The sequence below is a fragment of the Labrus mixtus genome, chromosome 3, assembly GCF_963584025.1.
Source record: "Labrus mixtus chromosome 3, fLabMix1.1, whole genome shotgun sequence".
In the NCBI taxonomy this organism is placed as follows: Eukaryota; Metazoa; Chordata; class Actinopteri; order Labriformes; family Labridae; genus Labrus; species Labrus mixtus.
The window spans coordinates 29542105-29561133 of record NC_083614.1 but is presented as its reverse complement, the minus strand read 5'-3'; the positions used below and the strand labels follow the sequence as shown (position 1 = coordinate 29561133).

General features: G+C 42.0%; 1 protein-coding gene across 1 annotated transcript in view; it reads left to right on the top strand.

The window, feature by feature from the left end:
- Nucleotides 1-19029, top strand: part of LOC132970895 (ephrin type-B receptor 1-like) — a 100509-nt gene that overhangs the window by 36371 nt on the left and 45109 nt on the right. The window contains exons 4-7 of the mRNA XM_061034527.1: nucleotides 69-287; nucleotides 381-561; nucleotides 10318-10473; nucleotides 15905-16167. Coding sequence (XP_060890510.1) covers nucleotides 69-287; nucleotides 381-561; nucleotides 10318-10473; nucleotides 15905-16167 — 819 coding nt within the window. The remainder of the gene's footprint in view (nucleotides 1-68; nucleotides 288-380; nucleotides 562-10317; nucleotides 10474-15904; nucleotides 16168-19029) is intronic.

Below are 19029 nucleotides of genomic sequence, written 5' to 3'. Positions count from 1 at the left end.
TTTGACATTTATTAATTTAACCTTCATGCCTTCCATATCTCTCCTTTTCTCTGTGTTTCACTTTATAGGTGGATACCATTGCAGCAGATGAGAGTTTCTCCCAGGTAGATTTTGGGGGAAGGCTAATGAAGGTGAACACTGAAGTTCGGAGTTTCGGCCCGCTGTCTAAAGGCAGAGGGTTCCACTTGGCCTTCCAGGATTTGGGCGCCTGCATGTCCCTCCTGGCTGTGCGCGTATTCTACAAGAAATGTCCCAGCGTAGTGCAGAACTTTGCTTTTTTCCCAGAGGTATGAATCAAAAACCTACTGTGCTCTTTTTCTTAGAGCATGACAGAGCTGCCGTGCAACATGTTCAGTTTTATTCCTTCTGATTCTGTGCAGACACTGACCGGAGCCGAGTCCACGTCGTTAGTCATCGCCAGAGGAAATTGTATCCCGAACGCTGAGGAGGTAGATGTGCCCATAAAGCTTTACTGTAACGGGGATGGAGAGTGGATGGTACCCATTGGAAGCTGCAGCTGCAAGGCGGGATATGAGCCGGACAACAGCAACGTGTGTCGAGGTAAATCTCTGCATTTATGAGTCCGCGTGTGCTCAAACTGTGCGCACAAAAAATTAAAATGGAAAAATGCTCCAAATGCTGCTTCACAAGGAGATGAAGGAGACAATGCCCTGTTAACTGAATAAATTAACTTTAAAAAAAAAAGCTTTTTCTGATGACCTTGCTACAGTAAACACTGTTTACTGCCGCGCACAAAAGCTAACAAGCCAGCTTGACAGTGAATCAATATCCAGCACACATGCATCTAATAATCCTCCAAAGCAACAACAGAACTGCGGGAGGCAAAACTTCAAAAAGCATAAAAGAAACAAAAGGCATACCAGATTCAAACAATACCAGATGGTTACAACCCCAGTTTGAATATTGAATGGGTGCATTTATCAAATACTGTGTGTCAAATATCTTTAGACAAAACCTACACATGCACGCTCTTTGTAGTTTATTCACTCGATGGAATGTGTCATATTTAAGTTCTAGTAAGGTCAATAACACACTGGAGCTTTGCTGAGTCAATTCTGCAGAAAATGCTAATGTTTTCTGTGCCCAGGAGAGCAAAGCAGGCAATTTCTTGCAGTCTTAGCTTAATAATCACATGCACGTCGTATACATTTTCTGGCGTTTCTTTTTGCCCAAGGGTGCAGCCCCGCGATGTTCCATAAGTTAATATTAGTAGAGAAAGACTGGGATGAACGTGGCATGGAAATAGCTCCTCTTCCCCTCAACGTTCCATATATCTGCACCTTTTTATATCTGGCCTCCTTCCCCATTTCCTCTCCGAGGTAAAACCCATCATTTCTTATTCCCCAGAGAGTCTCAGCCATTATGTGTGTGTGTGTGAGAGAGTGTGTGTGTGTCCGTGTGAGCATGTGTGTGTGTGTGTGTGATGTATGTACATATGGTGAAATGATAAGTGAGGCCTCTTCATCCCATGTTAATTAGTTTAGTGTGTTCCAGCAAGATTAGTGTGCTGCGAATTATTCCTGGACTGTCAGAGAGAGAGTGTCGGCTAGATAAAGGGGGAAATGGAAGGGAAGGGAAGGAGGAAAGTCAGAAAGGAAGGATGGGAAGTAGAGAGAAACAAAGGAGGAAAGTCGGAAAAAAGAAGGACAGGATAGCCTTTTAGAGAGGTGGACTGGAAAGAAGTTTAAAAAGTAGAGTAAAGGAAGGACAGACCAAGGTCAGAATGATAAGAAAATGTGAGATAAAGGAGATAACGAGCAAAGGGCTGTCTCCAAAAATACATGAAATGCACAGAATGAAATGTCAGCTTTGCCTTTGGTGTCAATGTGTCTTTTGCAACTGATACTTTTTCTTTGTATCATGTTTGAGAGAGAAGACGGTAAGCCAGGCACGATTCATAGGAGACGGTGATTAAATATGACAATGCTACAGCGACATTGATGCCGAGCAAATTAAGGTCGAATTTGGAATAATTGACTCGTCTTCAATGGTCCTGTGGATGTCTTCTGTGGGTCTTTTGTCCAGAGTTACAACAAATATCTGACAGGATACAAACCAAAGACAGGTTCAGTCCAGGTGACTTGAGTTGACTGTCTTGAATGGCATTGTCTATGTGCACCTGCCTCCTCTTTTATTTCAACTGTGATTAAAGATTGTTGTTGGACAGAGAGCGTCCCGTCTCGACTGTGTCCCCCGAGCTGGCATATCTGTGGTGGGCTCTTATGCCCATCAGCTGATCACAGCTTGGCAGGAAACTGGACTCACTATTAGAACAGATGGTTGTCTTTTGGTGCGTGTGTGCATGTGTGTGTGTGTGTGTGTGTGCATGTGTGTGTGTGTGTGTGTGTGCATGTGTGTGTGTGTCAGCCCAAGAGACGTGTTTATTTTCAACCAAACCAGCATATTGTGCAAACCACCCGGCAAAACCGGCTCATCATCAAAGTAAAGTCAGTGTGCATGTGTGTGCGTGTGTGTGTGTGTGTGTGTGTGTGTGTGTGTGTGTGTGTGCGTGTGTGTGTGTGTGTCAAATAGACCCTTACTTTGAATGCACCACACCACACAACAAATGTAAGCACTATAACCGACTACACACAAATAACCCCTGCTGTGACTCCCCAACATCACTCCAAGAGTTTATAAACCTGCAGGCTTTTAACACACACACACGTACACACACACACACACTCTTACACACACGCATTCAAACATGACCATAAAAGTTTTAAATAATTGATCAGGCAGCCTGAATGCCACCTTAACACAATTGACATCCACATGGTCGCTGTGTGATGCACAGCTGGCTAAAGGTAGAGAGGGAAACAGAAGAATGGTCTTTTTCTCTCCCTTTGTTGCTTTTATACTCTTCTTTCTTTCTTTAACCTCATCCATTATTACATTTTCCGCCACTCTGGAGACAGGGAGATTACATTTTCTGAGACAACACACCACCGGTAGGACAGAGAGCCACCAGAATTTCCACACACACGTCATTTAATTTGTTGAATTAAGACAGGAGTAATCGATTCAAACTTAGTGACAACAATAAAAAACAACTATTCGTCTACATGTGAGTATAAAGGTCCATCAAAATGAGCTCATGTTAGTGTAAGTATCACATTGGGTGTCATTTGAGAATGCTTAATCAGATTTCAACAAAGCCTGTCAGCTGACATGAAAACACATAAACCATAACTGACTATACGAGTGTAAAAAAACACACATACAAACATGCACATACATATGTAGTGCTTCCCGTCAGACAGCTGGACACACACAAAGAGAGAGAGAGAGAGAGAGAGAGAGAGAGAGACACCCAGTGATCTTATACAGAAAGAGGGAGCAAGACTTGTTGCCATGGTGACACGCCCCGTGTGTATGAGCCAGGTTGTTGAATAAATGACCTTGACAAGCCAGATGTCTATCTGCCTATTCAAGACAGTGACACACACACAAACACACACACACACATAAACATACAAAGAGGCAGAAGCCACTGACACTCCCAAAGAGAGGATTTCAAAGAAAGGTGAAAGTCTGAACCTGAAGAAGGGAAATGAGGAAGAGAGCGACATTGTCAGACCCGGATAGGGGGGAAAAAGGGAGGCCCTGATTTGTGGAAAACTGGCAAATGTTGGCAAGAACAAGCTGAAGATGTTTTACATTTCAAGTAGTTTGTACTCTTTGCAACGGGTTTAAAGGATGCACGACTCCGAGGGGGGCGGCATTGGCTCGCTGATTGCTTCCTTTGGTGTTCATCGTGTTTCAACCAATTTGATGTGTAGACCACCTGAGCCTTTAACACCCCTACCAGCAAATCGATAATGATGTTGTGAAGTCTTTCAGCGACTGATATTCTCATGATTAGGGCGTCATCTCCGTTTTCAGCTCCATCCATTTACAACCCTGCGTTATTTAAAAAAAAACGAAACACAGCCTACTACAGCCCGTGAAGGTCACTTTAAAGTCTTTAAGATGACATCCTGGTCATGATCAATCAGATTAATGTTAGTTGAAATATGGTGCTATTCTAGTCCTCGTGCAAAGTAATGATGGGATTTGAATTGTTTTGTTTTGATGTGAAGTGTTTTAGAGGCATTTCGATTTGTATTTGTTTTTCTGAGCATTTCTATACCTTCATTACAGACATTAAAGGTCCGTGGACTCTGAATATGTCGAGTTCTCCCTGATGATCATTTTCATTTCCGTAATATGCACAAGCATTAATGTAACGTTTTGATGTGTGCAAACAAGTGCAGCAGTCTGAATGGCTTTCAGAAATGTTCCAGAAGGACCGCTCCTTTGTCTATATTTTAACATCTGATTGTGCCTCGCCTCCCTCTCTCTGTGACAGGTGGCCTTTCCACTTCACTTTTCAGTGTGGCCGTTCAGAGCAGCGATAAAGCATTTTGGAGACGCTCAGACCACACATCAAACTAACTAGGTTGCTCTCTGAACACCTTCTTCACCTTTTAGGGTGTAGATCAAACCAGCGCTGAGTTCAAGGAGGGAAGTGAAGTCCATCGAGCCTCATCCACTTTCCAGTCTGCACCAAAACAATTCAATTATTCAAGTATTCCACCCACTTCATATTTTTCTCAAAAAACTCCTCAGAGCACAGTGGAAAAAAAAGTTTTGCTTATTATTTACACTGACTGACTGAGAGTTGTTACCGGAGACAGACTCTCCAACATTTGATAATGTGGCTGGTGGTGACAACAATTCATAAAGAATCGACTGTAATCAAAACCTAAATTAAAAGAGTATTTCTTATTCAGCCATCATACTTAATACAACACTCTTAAACAAGACAGTTTAAACAAAGTCAACAGTCATGGATTAAGTAGAGACTGAAAAGGCAAAGGAGGCTGCACGGTGTAGTGGTTAGTGCTGTTGCCTCACATTGATGAGGTTCCTGGTTCAAATCCCGACCTCTCTCTGTGTTGACTGCATGTTCCCCTTGTGCATGTGTGGGTTACCTCCAGGTACTCCGCCTTCCTCCAACAGTCCAAAGACATGCTCGTTAGGTCAAATGGTGACTCTAAATTCTCCATAGGTGTGAATGTGGGTGTGGCTGGTTGTCTTGTCTTTATATGTAAGCCCTGTGATTGGCTAGTGAACAGAGTGTACCCCAATGACAGCTGGGATCGGCTCCAGCCCCCCCCCCCCGCAAAAAAAGCAGTGAATATAATGGATGGATGGATGAAAATGCATAGGCAGAAACAAACTGCCTGTCCTACAATATATGTGTTATAAACCAGTGGTCATCAGCCTGATGAACTACTGCCCTGTAAGTTTTAAGGATCTCTCTCTTACACACTTTTTCCCCCCTAATGATTAACTCATTAGGAGCCCTTTACAAGCATCAGCTGCTTGGAAACAAACAGATTTAAAAATCAGGTTTGTAAGAGTTGGTAGTGGAGCAAGGTTTGTGCCGGGTAGAAACAGTCAATTTGGTTATTTTTTTTACCTGCGATTAAATCATGATTTTGTCTGCAGCAAGCAGTTATTTGAATTGATGATTAAGCTGCTAATTACTTTCTTAACCGTAATCAATTAATTTAGGTGTTCATAAGATGTTAAATGACCGAGAAATGACGACTACAATTTGCAGCAGCTCAGGTGTTTGAAATGCTTTTCATGTTTCATTAAAGGCTTTATACACCACTTTTCACACTTAAATATAATATAAATCAAGTATATCCTCTGAAAATAACTCTGTGAGTCATGACTGTCTACAATGGGTGTAACACCCGAGTCCCACTGTCTGTGATGCTTTCCGAGTTTTCAGAGTCCTATCTTCACTTTGTTTACATCGCCCGGACGGCCGGCTGACTCCTCCCCTCACGTATAAAAGTTGTTTAATTGAGGGACTAGAGAAAAGAAGAATAACATACTGTACTCACTGCTTAACTGTGTTTCTAGATCACGCTCATTTCAGGTAAATTTACATGCAGTGTGAAGATACCAGCATGATAAAGATCGCTAGCATTAGCATGCTAACACAACAATGCACCGCGAGTTGTTTTGGTTTCATGCTGGTGCTCAAGGGCGACATCTGCTGGATCAAAAAATCGCATATAAAGTCTTTAACAACACCGAGACCTCAAAACATTTCAGTATTCAAACTGTTCTTAAAAGAGCTGCTGATTCATGTTCTGATGTCTTTAGATCAGAGAGAATGTAGAAAGAATTTGAGAGAAAAAAATGTTCACTCTTTAGTGTGCAACATTTTATGAGAACCTCAGATTCTAAAATACCAAAAAAAAAAAAAACATCCTGACTGAAGACGAAAATAAAATACATCTATTCAGACAAACCGGGACTCTCACCTCCTCCACACCTCACAGGAATGAGACTTTAGGCCTCAGGAGTTTGCAGCTCTCTCTCTCGTTGCGTAACTTGACGGTGGTGAAACTTTTCCACCATGCTTTTATTCGGGTCTCAGCGACGTATGAAACAGTACACACGCGGTACATGTTGTGCAGAATCCACAAATCCCAAATCTGCTCGGTTTCTTCATGCTCCACAGTTCATGTGCGAGGTAATATGCAGTAAAAACACAGGGAATGTAGAACAGCAGTCTTCCATTGTGAATCATGTTTGAACACGAGCACCTGTAAAAGCAATAAATAACCATTTCAGTGGAGCGAGCACAGAGGAACACGGCAGAATAAATAGAGATATTGCATGGAAAGAATAAAAAAGCAGCCGATTTATTATTTCTTCCCGCCCCTCACACGCTCGCTGTCTTCATTTTTCTATAGTTCTTCTTTGTTTTGTCTTTGAATGCTACTTTGTCTCTGTGTTTCTTTCCCTCTTTTCTTCTCTTGAAAAATTAGGCATGAGTCTGAAAGTTTGATTAAGTGACACTCCAAGGCTCTTAACCTGCTGGCACTCTGTCTCAAATGCTTCTTTCACCTAACTGGTGTTATCGTTCAGGCTTCAGTTTGTGCTTAAAGGGTTCTTGTACAATCCCCCCCCCCTCCCCCCTCTTCCACCATAAATCTGTGTTATGTTTGCATTATGGTTTACAGCATCGAAACATCGCAGAGATAAAGTGGCCGTTCATTACAGCAGAGGATGGAAAACAAAGTGCTTGATATAAATCAAAACTGGGGGGGAAAGTTGCAATGAAAAAACTCGTTTTTTTTTTTTTTCTCTTCTGCTTTCTGGCAGAGCTTTAATTTCAGTTCAGTCTTTCATTTCACACCTCTGTGATTCCCTGTTTGGCTGTTTTTTTCTTCCTCTACAGTCATGAATAGGTGTGGGAATAGCAGGGTTACGCGCGCTACAATCCGATCCCGTGATATAATTGATGTGCAAGACATTCATGCAACTTTACATCACAATATCTGGAGAATACAAAATGCCCTTACATGTGTAAATGCAGGATTAATACATTTATGCACAGCTATTTAGTGTCAGTTTCACCTCTTATCATGCTTCATCTCTTCACTTCAAAGCCGTCTGACATTGTTCCGCTGTCTTCTTTGGCTATTTAACTTGTGTTCACGTTACCCTCATTCATATCATGAGAACCATTTTGAGGAGTCATGAAGTAATGTCACAACCAATGGGATTAGCAGAGAAATCTATTTTAGAGGGTTTTTTTTATTTTGACATTTGGCACCAGAGATTCGATGAACGTATCACACGAGTCCGGATATCCGACAATATATTGCCACCCCTGTGCCATGAATCAGGCAGTGTGTGGCATTTAAAAACTAACCCCCAAAATGCATTTCTAAACAGCTTTCCTTTGAGGTTTAATGTACTCTGACTCAACACATACTTCACTTTGCGTGTCACCATCTTACTCTCATTTTTTCAGTGTACTCTGTTTTCATCCTCAAACTAATCGTCCGACCTGTTTTTTTCAGAAGTTTGTCACATACTCTCAATCCTGCCCGTCACCCACATAATCATCCTTTGTAGCGCTGCTGTGATGACAGTGTTCCAGCACAAATCATAGTATCGTATTGCACGGCTCGGACATGCCTAATGGATAACCTGAGCTACAGTTCAAAACGCCTTGAACAGTACATGTAATATTTATACATCCCCAAAAATGATTGACAAGCACTCTAGCCTGAAATATGAACTCTTCCTGCGTTCAGCCATATAAACAGTTGCTGATGTGTCCTTGGGTTTGTCTTGGGAATTTCAAGCTAGAGGCTCCTTTGAATGTTTTTTTTTTTCTTCTCTTATGCTCTTTAGTATTCTCAAACTCGCTTTCAAAAGAGAGAGTCTGGATCGCAAGACACCCTCCAACAAGAATGAAGGTTAAATACATTGAAAAGAAATCACAGGAACAAACAGAGTTAGGCAGGTCTATCCGTATTTGAAATAAACTCTTTACAGAGTAAGTGAACCTCGACTTGTGTAGCGCTTTGCTAGTATACCTCTTCCAGACTAATCAAAGCTGCTTTGACACCACATGTCACAATCACCCATTCACGCCACAGTCACTCACTGGTGGCAGAGGCTGCTACGTTAAGTGCCAATCAATATTGACTTATCCCATTGATACACATCCCACTCAGGAAAATTTCAGTGACTTGCCCAAGGACACGTCTGCATGTAGCTGCAGGAGCTGGGGATTGAACCCCCGACCTTCCAGTGGAGAGCTGCCCCAGAGACGTTGAGCATTGATCAGCAGCACTATAACGCAATTTTCTTATTTTGTTTCAAGAACAAGCTAAACATACACTGATTTTACATTAAACCAAAGCAAGAGCAGCCATGCATCTGGTTTATGAGACTTTAATGGAATTTCCAAGTATTAGAAAATGTTACTCTGTTTTTTTTTTTTTTTTTTTGCAGACAAGCTTGAAAAAGGAGGAAGTTGCATACATTGGAGGCATCGGCGAGATTTAGTGTTTTTAGATAAGATAGCACAGAGTGGGCGGTGTGAATAGGAAGCTCTGAGGGAGTACAGCATTGGTAACGGTTTGAATAGCTTTACTGCTTCAATGTGTCTTAAAGATCCCTCTGGATAAAGGAGGAAACTCTGCAAACATAGAGCTTTGACTGACGAGTCATGTTCAGAGCTTGGTAAGCAGATGGTTATTAGATTCACATGACCCAGTGGAGGTAAGACTCTCAGGCATGAGTATTTGCTTAACAATGGGAGGCAATACTTCCTCAAATGTATGGCTGTCAAGGACCTGAACAAGATCCGTCCATCCATCCGTCCAGCCATTATCTGTACTGCTTTTCACACACATATGGTCACAGGGAGCTTTCATTGGGCCAGAGGCGGGGTACACCCTGGACTGGTCGCCAGTAAATCCCAGGACTGACATACAGAGACAGACAACCACTCATACCTACAGACAATTTTAGAGTCAATTAACCTAACGAGCATGTCTTTTGACTGTAGGAGGAAGTACCAAGAGAAAACCAACATAGCACAGGGAGAACATGCAAACTCCACACAGAGAGGCTCCTGTCTGATGAGGTTTAGAACCAGGAACCTTCTCGCTGTGAGGCAACAGCGCTAACCACTGCACCATCGTGCTGCCTGACAAGATCTGTAGTTGGCGATAAATTAACTAAAAGGGAGAACCTTTATGGATCTTACTAAACAATATAGACAAGGCAGAAGTTTCCTTAATTGTTACACCAATGCAAAACTTCTTGAAGTGTTCCAAACCGTCAAGTTTATCCCTTTTTTCTAGTCGAATGCCGTGTAAATGATTAAGCTCCTTTATTGTGAAATGCAAGCCAACATCATGAACTGTATTGTCAGTAAAAGCTTTCACTTGTTCACTGAACAAAGGAGAATATAATCTGTAAGAGTTCATACATATGTTTAATGACAGTAAGGATCATTCTGGTGATATTTAAGAACGAGTCTGATAAAAGAACCACAGAAATGAATTCTGTCTTGCATTCATGTTCTGTTATATTTTCTACTTTCTGAGTTTGTCGTTGAGCGACAGTATAGCACAGCACATTCCTTGAGAGCATGAGTTCTGATACTGAAACCATAAATCCAACCCAGGAAAAGCAGTGTGACAGTCTGTAGATATACACCATTTATTGTGTATCGTGCCTGAAAAAGATGAAGTAATCTTATCTTCAGAAGAATCCCCTCTGTGCATGTAAACGTTATCCTACCAGAAATAACTAATGGTGTTGTGCCTGTTTGAAGTTTTCAAGTTCAGCAAATGTCTAGATTTAAAAAAAAAAAAAAAAAAGAATCACACAATTTTATCACATTTCTTCTCTGTGCAGGAGTCAGAGTTGTGTTTCATATACGTATGTTATTTCCCTCTCTCTCCTTTTCTCCAGCTTGCCCTCAGGGCACCTTTAAGTCCTTCCAGGGGCCCGGATTATGTCAGCAGTGTCCGCCCAACAGCCGCTCCACCATCGAGGCAGCCACCCTCTGCATTTGTCGGAACGGCTATTACCGTGGAGACATGGACAAACCTGAGGACATGTGCACCAGTGAGTCAGTCTCTGTTACACAAACATCAAAATAAACACTCTGTAAACCTTCAGTGTGATCGCGCCTCGGGGCAGCTAAGACCGGTTTGTGAAGGCAGATTTTTTGGAGACAGAATTAAGCTGACGTATTACAGCATATGAATGTTTGACATCACCGACAGTCCAATATCTCATCATTGAATTAAAGGCCAATATCTGCCTTGATTCATCATTCCAGCCCTCATTTCATGCACCTCATTCAGAGCCGAGTGTGCCGCAATGTTCCCGATTCTTGTTTGGGGATTTGGGGAGCAGTAAGTAATAACACTGCCACAATCCTCAGGCTTTCCATTGAAGAGAATATGAGTTTAGTGTGTTGAGGGGTTTATATTGCTATGCAAGGCGAGGCGCAGAGTCTGAAAAGCGCTGCCTCTCCGCTCCGCAGAGAGATGGTGTAAGTAGGTTGAGACATGAATCATTTGGTTCGTCTCTCTCTCTGCAGCTAGTCTCAAACTGAAGACAGAGCGTTCCATGTGTACTGGGTGTGTAGCGGCGTGTTTGTGTGTGTTTTTCTGTGCACGTCCTGGTGACCTGGATATAACTTCATGTTTGGGGTGCTACAAAAGCTTCTCTTCATTATCAAACTGTTTAGCATTCATGAATGAATTCACATTATTCTGCAAGAAATTTGACAAAAAGTATCCTTAAAAACTGTTTTCCCTCCTTTATATAAATCATGAACACTGAATATCAGCGACGATGTTGTCTGTTTTTAAAGGTTTATTTTGGGGCTTTTTATGCCTTCATTTTAGAGACAGTGGATAGAATCAGAGATCAGAGAGAGAGAGAGAGTGAGGAATGAAGCCACAGGTGGGATTCGAACCCCCGCTGCACACTTTGAGGACTACAGCCACCGCACATGGGGCTCACACACTTACCACTAGGCTACCAGCGCCCCCTTCTTTATGTTGTCTTAGCTTAACTACTCTCACTTATTCATCAAATGACACCGTTAAACCTTCATTATGATTCAGTTAGATGAAGGGCAGACCAAGGATGAGTTGGTGCATTTAAGTTCTACAACAACAGGTGTAAACATAAAGTCAGGACTGACAGGTAACTTATCACAAACGGTCTCAGCCAGGATAATGGTGGCTCATATTCTGCAGTTTTCTGCTTCTTATTTGTCATGTTTGTCATATTTTAAAGACATTAAGAAAGAGATTATCAGTCAAGACTCCCAACAGGATCAGATACTCATCAACGATTGGCTAATTGGAAGAAAAAGAATGGAAAAGTGACAATGTTGGGCATCGGTTTAGCTCAGTTGGTAGAGCAGGCGTCTCATGTACAGAGTCCACAGTCATCATCGTACTGGTCGCAGGTTCGACTCCCCTTCTGACGCACCTTGCTGCATGTCATCCCCCAATCTCTCTCATCACATTTCCTGCGTCTCCAAAACTGTCCTAGCAAATAAATGCTATGTGCCCCAAAAATATCTTAAATAATAAAAAATGTGGGACAAACTAAAGCTTTATATATAAGGCTTCATGTGCGATTTTTTGATCCAGCAGATGTCGCCCTTGAGCACCAGCATGAAACCATAACAACTTGCGGTGCATTGTTGTGTTAGCATGCTAATGCTAGCGATCTTTATCACGCTCGTATCTTCACACTGCATGTAAATTTACCAGAAATGAGCGTGATCTAGAAACACAGTTAAGCAGTGAGTACAGTATGTTATTCTTCTTTTCTCTAGTCCCTCAATTAAACAACTTTTATACTCGAGGGGAGGAGTCAGCCGGCCGTCCGGGCGATGTAAACAAAGTGAAGATAGGACTCTGAAAACTCTGAAAACATCACAGACAGTGGGACTCGGGTGTTACACCCATTGTAGACAGTCATGACTCACAGAGTTATTTTCAGAGGATATACTTGATTTATATTATATTTAAGTGTGAAAAATCACATATAAAGCCTTTAAGGCTGTAGGACTTTAAACATTGACGGCTCTGGTATTTGTCACAAAAATACATCTGTAGATACTGGGATCATAAAGCAATCTCTGGGTCGAGCAAAAATAGATTTATTATGTTCCACAAAGAAAAACAAAGCTGACAAAAACACAGATAAGTGTCTCTGAGTTATCCCAAGAGACACCTCATCTTATCTGTCCAAAAGCCCTCCTCTTCTGTTTCTAGGGATGCTTCGCCCACTCAGCTTTTTTTTTTTTTATCATTAATAACCAATCATAGGTCCCTGTGATGTCATCTGGAAACTGTGACAACACCTCTCAGAAACTCCCAATGTGTTGTATGTCCAAAGATAAAATGTGGACACTGCAGAATGAATCCACCAAGTACAGTACTAGTACTATGCAGAGCATCACTTTTACTGCACAGATCACTCCTATGACAGGTTGGGCAGATTGATTTTATACAATTTCTTTGTGTTTTTATTGCAATGGGGAAAATGAATTTGTCATAGCTGTTATATAACGATGAAGGGGTAAACCCTTCTGACAGCAGAGAGAGCATATGGCACACCTCACCTGACACAGCCGCAGTACACTCTCAAATTGGTGCTGACAGAAGAAAAATACACTTTCCAGATGAAAAGGTGTCAGGTGTCAAGCAACCAACTCCTGCAGCCTACACAGCTTTGTCAACACCTTTTGTTGTGCTTTTAATTCAAAGGCAACAACAACACAACGGTTATGAAAGAAAGAAGAGTGAAAACTTGAAAACGAAAACTTCAATGCAGGAAAGAGCTTCATGTTATTTTTCATTTGGTATAAAACTTAATCCGATATAAACTCAGATCAGTGAAGTGGAAGAGTGAGCATGCAGTGTGTGGATAGTTGGCTGACAGAAAATCATTCCCTCAGCGGGGCGCAGGGGCTGAATAGGTAAAAAGAGGGGTGTGTGTGTGTGTGTGTGTGTGTGTGTGTGTGTGTGTGTGTGTGTGTGTGTGTGTGTGTGTGTGTGTGTGTGTGTGTGTGTGTGTGTGCGTGTGTGTGTGTGTGTGGACTGCTCTTTTTGAAGTGTATTTTTGTGTATAGGTCAGACTGATTCTAAAAAAGCTACTTACAAAACAGAAAAGTAGTGCAGAGTGAGGCTGTAAACTGCAGGGCAGAGAACTCGGTGGAGTGCTCAAAGTGGTTTCTATTTTGGCACTTTGCATGTACCATCTCTGCTTTATTATGTCTGAAACACGACCTAACCACTCAAAGCCATGGATCATACACAAGTAAAACAGAAATTTAGGAAAACTCTTAGTCTTTACATTCGCTAATTTTAGAGATATTTCAGTGTAAAGATGAAACATTTCGGGGCGGCAGTACATCAGTCTGTAGGGACTTGGGTTGGGAACCGGAGGGTCGCCGGTCCAAGTCCAAGTGACTGAACCCCAACAGCTCTAGCGCAGTAGTGTGTAGCAACCCCACTCTGACATCTCTCCTTTAATGCATGCTGTTACGCCTTAGGCATCCACAGGTCCTGTTTGTGCATGTGTGTGTATTTCAGGCCTATGTGTGTGAGAAGCATGAGTCAACCAGAATTTCCCTCAGGGATTAATAAAGTATGTTAAAATTAAATAAATAAATACAAAAAAATAATTATAGCATGATCAAAAAGGTAGGGCGGGACATCTTTTGAGAGCATGATTTTCTGACTGAAATACTTCAGATGGAATTTTATCTTCAATTGTTGTTAAACAGTAAGGACAACAACTCCCATGATGCAACGTAACTTCACAATGTCGATGTCAAACTCCGTATTTTTGATGCTGTTTTGATCGAGATAGATCCAGCACAAGAAATAACATACTGCACTTTTAAAAGTGGGATTATTATGGGTTATCTCTGAGTATCTGGGACTGTATTGTTATTAATCATTTAGGGTATTTATAATCGTAATGTGGTCAATGTGTGGATGTCTGTGTCCGCATGTTGCATATTCCTGTGTATGTGTGCGCTGTTTCAGTCACATCCTCTCGCTCTGTAGAAATGTTTGAGATCGTGCGATTTAGATTTTCAACCACCTATTGTCTGCTAGCCCTTTGAATCTGCTTCAGGGTCTGTTTGACACATTCACACACACACACACACACACACACACACATGCTCACAATCCACGGGGTAATCTCATATGTTTTTCTTTTGCGATGTGATTTAACATACGCCAAGGTTGACTATCCACATCATTTCCATTGCTCTGTTCTAACATGTCTTGTCGGTATGTCTGTGTGTGTGCGTGTGTGTGTGTGTGTGTGTGTCACAGGTCTTTGGATGTGTGTCAAGAAGAAGTGAACCCGCTAGGTTTAACCTTGTGAAAACTGTGGGAGTGTGTTTAGAACTCTGTATAACACCCTAAAAAGCCGAGTAGCTGCTCGGATCAAAGCGACGAGCTGACAGAGAAATGAAAGAGAGAAACTGATCGACTCACTGGCTGAGGAGTGACAGAAACGAAGACAGACTCTCTGACTGGCTGTGAGCTGATAGGTCACACTCAGGAGGAGACGGGGGTTGGCTGATCCCACATATCCTCTGTCTGCACCAGAGCACCATGAGGAAAGAGCAATCTGCAACTTTGCTTGTGTGCAGCTTAAAAATGAGGCTCACTGATCATAGTTTATTCAAGATTCAGATTTATTTGATGATACTGTAATGTAAATATTTCCCCTCGAATGATGTTCTGACAGTGTTAACTAGTTTGAAGTGATTCTCTGGTAAAATTCAGAACGCAGAATCTGTAGGTAAAGATGTTTGGTTTGTATTGTCCAGTAGTGTTTGATTTGGCTTTGGTTGAATGCAGGGTTAAAGTCAATGAGACAGAAAACGTCAGCTGTATTAAAATCCCAGAACCAGCTTTCATTGGATTTTAGCTTCCTTTTTAGCACCATTAAAAAAAGATGTCCTTAGATAAATAATACAAATTTGATTGTAGATATCATCTTGGTTGCACTGTGGTGCAGTGGTTAGCGCTGGAGGCTCCTGGTTCAAATCCTTGTGGGACAGAATCTTTCTCCCTGTGCTGGTCTCTCTGGACTTCCTCCCACAGTCCAAAGACATGCTCCTTAGGTTGATTAGTGACTCTGAATTACCAGTAGGTATGACTGTGAATGTGGCTGTCCTGTGATTGACTGGCGACCAGTCCAGGTGTACCCCCCCTCCCCCCTCTCGCCCAATCACAGCTGGGATCAGCTCCAGCCAGAAAAAGTGGTATAGATAGTGGATGGATATCATCTTTCCATTTTTAGACTTTCTTGTGGAAAAGATTGTGGAAAACATAACAGTGATAATTCAGCGTCTTCATAAGCAGTGAAATCTGATATGGAACACCCAATCACACATTTCTAATATTCACATTATGAGACGTCTAGGACTGTTGCTTGAACCTGACTGGCTCACAATCTGGAACAGACACTTCACCTCCACTCGTGTTTCCTCCAGGTGTCCCTTCGGCTCCTCGCAACGTGGTTTCGGTCGTCAACCAGACATCCGTGCTGCTGGAGTGGCACTCACCTCGTGACACAGGGCACCGCGAAGACCTGACGTATAACGTCTTGTGCCGGCGGTGCCACAGCAGCGAGCGCCGGGCTTGTCAGCCATGTGACGACGGCGTGGCGTTTGTACCTGGCAGGCGAGGGCTAAAGGACACGAGGGTGGAGATCAGCAAGCTGCGTGCTCACACATCGTACACCTTCGACATACAGGTAAGAGTAAAGTGCCTTCTCGTACCTCTATTTATTTTGGGATGAGTTTTTGTTCAGCATGCCTGATCCTCGGTGTTGTTAAAGGAAAACTCCAATGCCTTCAGGTTTGAAAGATGTCTCTGAAAAGTGAACTTACCTTTTGGCAGATGATGGAAGTCTCTTCTTGGAGTTTGGATTTACAACAGATGTAGAATCACAGCCAAAAAATGTGCAAAAAAAAAGTACCAAAAAAACCTCCTCAAACCCTTCCTGCAGCATAACCTACTGCTTCTGTTGATATGAATGTTCAAAGTGTCTTTACAACTCACACACAGCGACATAAAAAAAAAGTCTTCACAACACTATTTCCTCCTCTAAAGCTTTACAGCCGGCACTGTGTTGGCAGAGTGACCCCGACGTGACTCAGGATTGCCGATTGTAACTGCAATGAATCGAGAATATTTATAGCTGGTTCCCTGCATGAAGAAGCAATTCTCAAACTTTACAAAGCCACCTTGTAAGCCCACAGGCAGGGGAGGGGGAGTATTTGATACTCGGGTGTTTGATTTTCACAGGAGAAATTCCTTTAATTACACGATGTGGAAGAAAGTTACTTCACAAATGTTGATTTTAACAAGTTGGGTTTAAAGGTCCCATATTGTGCTTTTTCTGGTTTTATATGCTCTTTAGTGTGTTTTCCAAGTGTCCTGTGCATGTTTAGGCACATCTATGTGCAAAAATTCAAAGTCCGCGGAAACGTGGCTTCTCCTACGTCCTCCTGTTAGCTGTAGCATTAGCTGCATGTAACGCTCGGTTCTAGCCCCCCTCAATAAAAAATTTGTCATTGTGACGTCTTGTCAGTGTGATATCACTGCTCTAAGCCCATTGGCTCGTTGTGGCAAGCCCTGCAGCTCATGATGCACGCCCGTTAACTTCTGTAGCACGCCCATGATATGCCGTAGCCTGCGGTAGCACAGTAGTGCTAAGGTGCTAACGTTTATGCTCCGCTCGGACGGAGCCAGTGGCTGCATTCCCAGTATGGTAAAAGAGGCGGGGCATTTCCGAGAACCGTGCTGAGCAACTGACCAATAACGATAGAGCGGATCGGCAGACCAATCAGAGCAGACTTGGCCCACGTGGGGTCTAACAGTGTGGGCTCAACAGAGTGTAGCTGACGGACTCAGAGCGGAGAGGGAGCAAGGAGGAGCAGTACATGAAAACAGACACTTTTTTCAAACTTTAGCTATTGTGAACGTACAAAAGTAGGAACATACATTAAATATACGAACCCCAAAAAGGGCAGAATATGGGCTCTTTAAAGTCAAAAATTGTTTCTCAGAAAGTGGTAATACTTTTTACAAAAAATTATTTACTCCCTTGTGTTGTTTTTTGTTCCTGTCAGCAGTTCACTGTACAAAATAAATTTTCTAGAACATTCCTGTTTAAGACGAGAGAAAATATGAAGTCAGGCTGAGCAACATGTCGCATTGAAGGCAGCGAGCAGCATTGAACTGCTAGTCTAACAATGATCATTTTAAATGTATTTTAATGTAAAATGTAAAATAAATCCAACACTAAATAATAATAATAATTTTATTTATATAGCACTTTTCAAGCCAGAGGCACAAAGTGCTTCCCATAGACAACATACACAATCAATGAAGGAAGTTAAAAGCAGTTACCACAAAAACACAAAAAATTAAAAGAAAGATAATAAAAACAATTATAAAAACATGACAAAATAAGCTTGAATCACATGATTGCACAACAGAGCTGTTATAAGTAAAACAGACAAAAAGGCAAATGTGTAAAAATGTGTATTTAGTCTGAATTTAAAAACAGAGACAGTGTCAGCAGATCGTACATCAACAGGAAGTCTGTTCCAAAGCTGAGGAGCCAGTATAGAAAATGCTCGATCACCCTTTGAAACTTAGGCTGGACTGTGGAACTGCTAGGAGGCCTAACCCTGCAGATCTCAGAGGCCGTTTTGGTTGGTAAGGAGTGAGGAGTTCATGGATGTAGCTTGGTGCCTGGCCATGTAAAAGCCTTGTAAGTTAGAAAAGTCGAATTTTAAAAATGGATCCTAAAAGAAATGGGTAACCAATGCCAAGAGGCTAAAACTGGGCTGATGTGAGCAAAGCGTTTTGTCTTTGTCAGAAGTCTGGCTGCAGAGTTTTATACAGTCTGAAGTTTAGCTACATCTCGGGTACTAAGGAAGGTAAACAGGGCATTGAAATAGTCAAGGCTAGAGGAAATAAAGGCATGGATAATTCTCTCTGTATTGACGAATGATAAATAAGTCTGATTTTAGAAATGCTTCTGAGTTAGAAGAAACATGAGTGCACCAATTTTTTTGGTGTTCTGTGTTTTCACGAGTGTGCTGTTGACTTGTTTGAAATTGCAACAAGCTGGTAAATATTCACTGTTAGGCTCAAGGATATACATAGGATACATAGATGCCTTCTGACATGGCGGCTTTATGCACAATTTACTGTTATATCATGTTCCCTCAAACATCAAGGCCACTGTGGTGACTATAAAGCCGGTAGGATGGTGAGCCCTTAAATCTTCTGCAATCAGCCACACGTCAAAATCAAGGTCAACTGCACCGAAATTGTTGAAGGACAGAAGTGTGCTACTGTAAAGTATTTTTAAAGGAATTCAACATGTAACTCACTAGTATACACTCAGTGATGGTGTCTGGGTTATTATTTTTTTGGGTTTAAAGCAGGAAATGGTAAATGGACTTGATCTGGTATGGCACTTTTTAGTCTTCTGACTACTCAAAGCACTTTTACACCGCAGGTCACACCTACCCATTCACACACTGATGGAGGAGGTTGCTATGTAAAGTGTCTCTCAGTGTTACTACTAATCCCATTC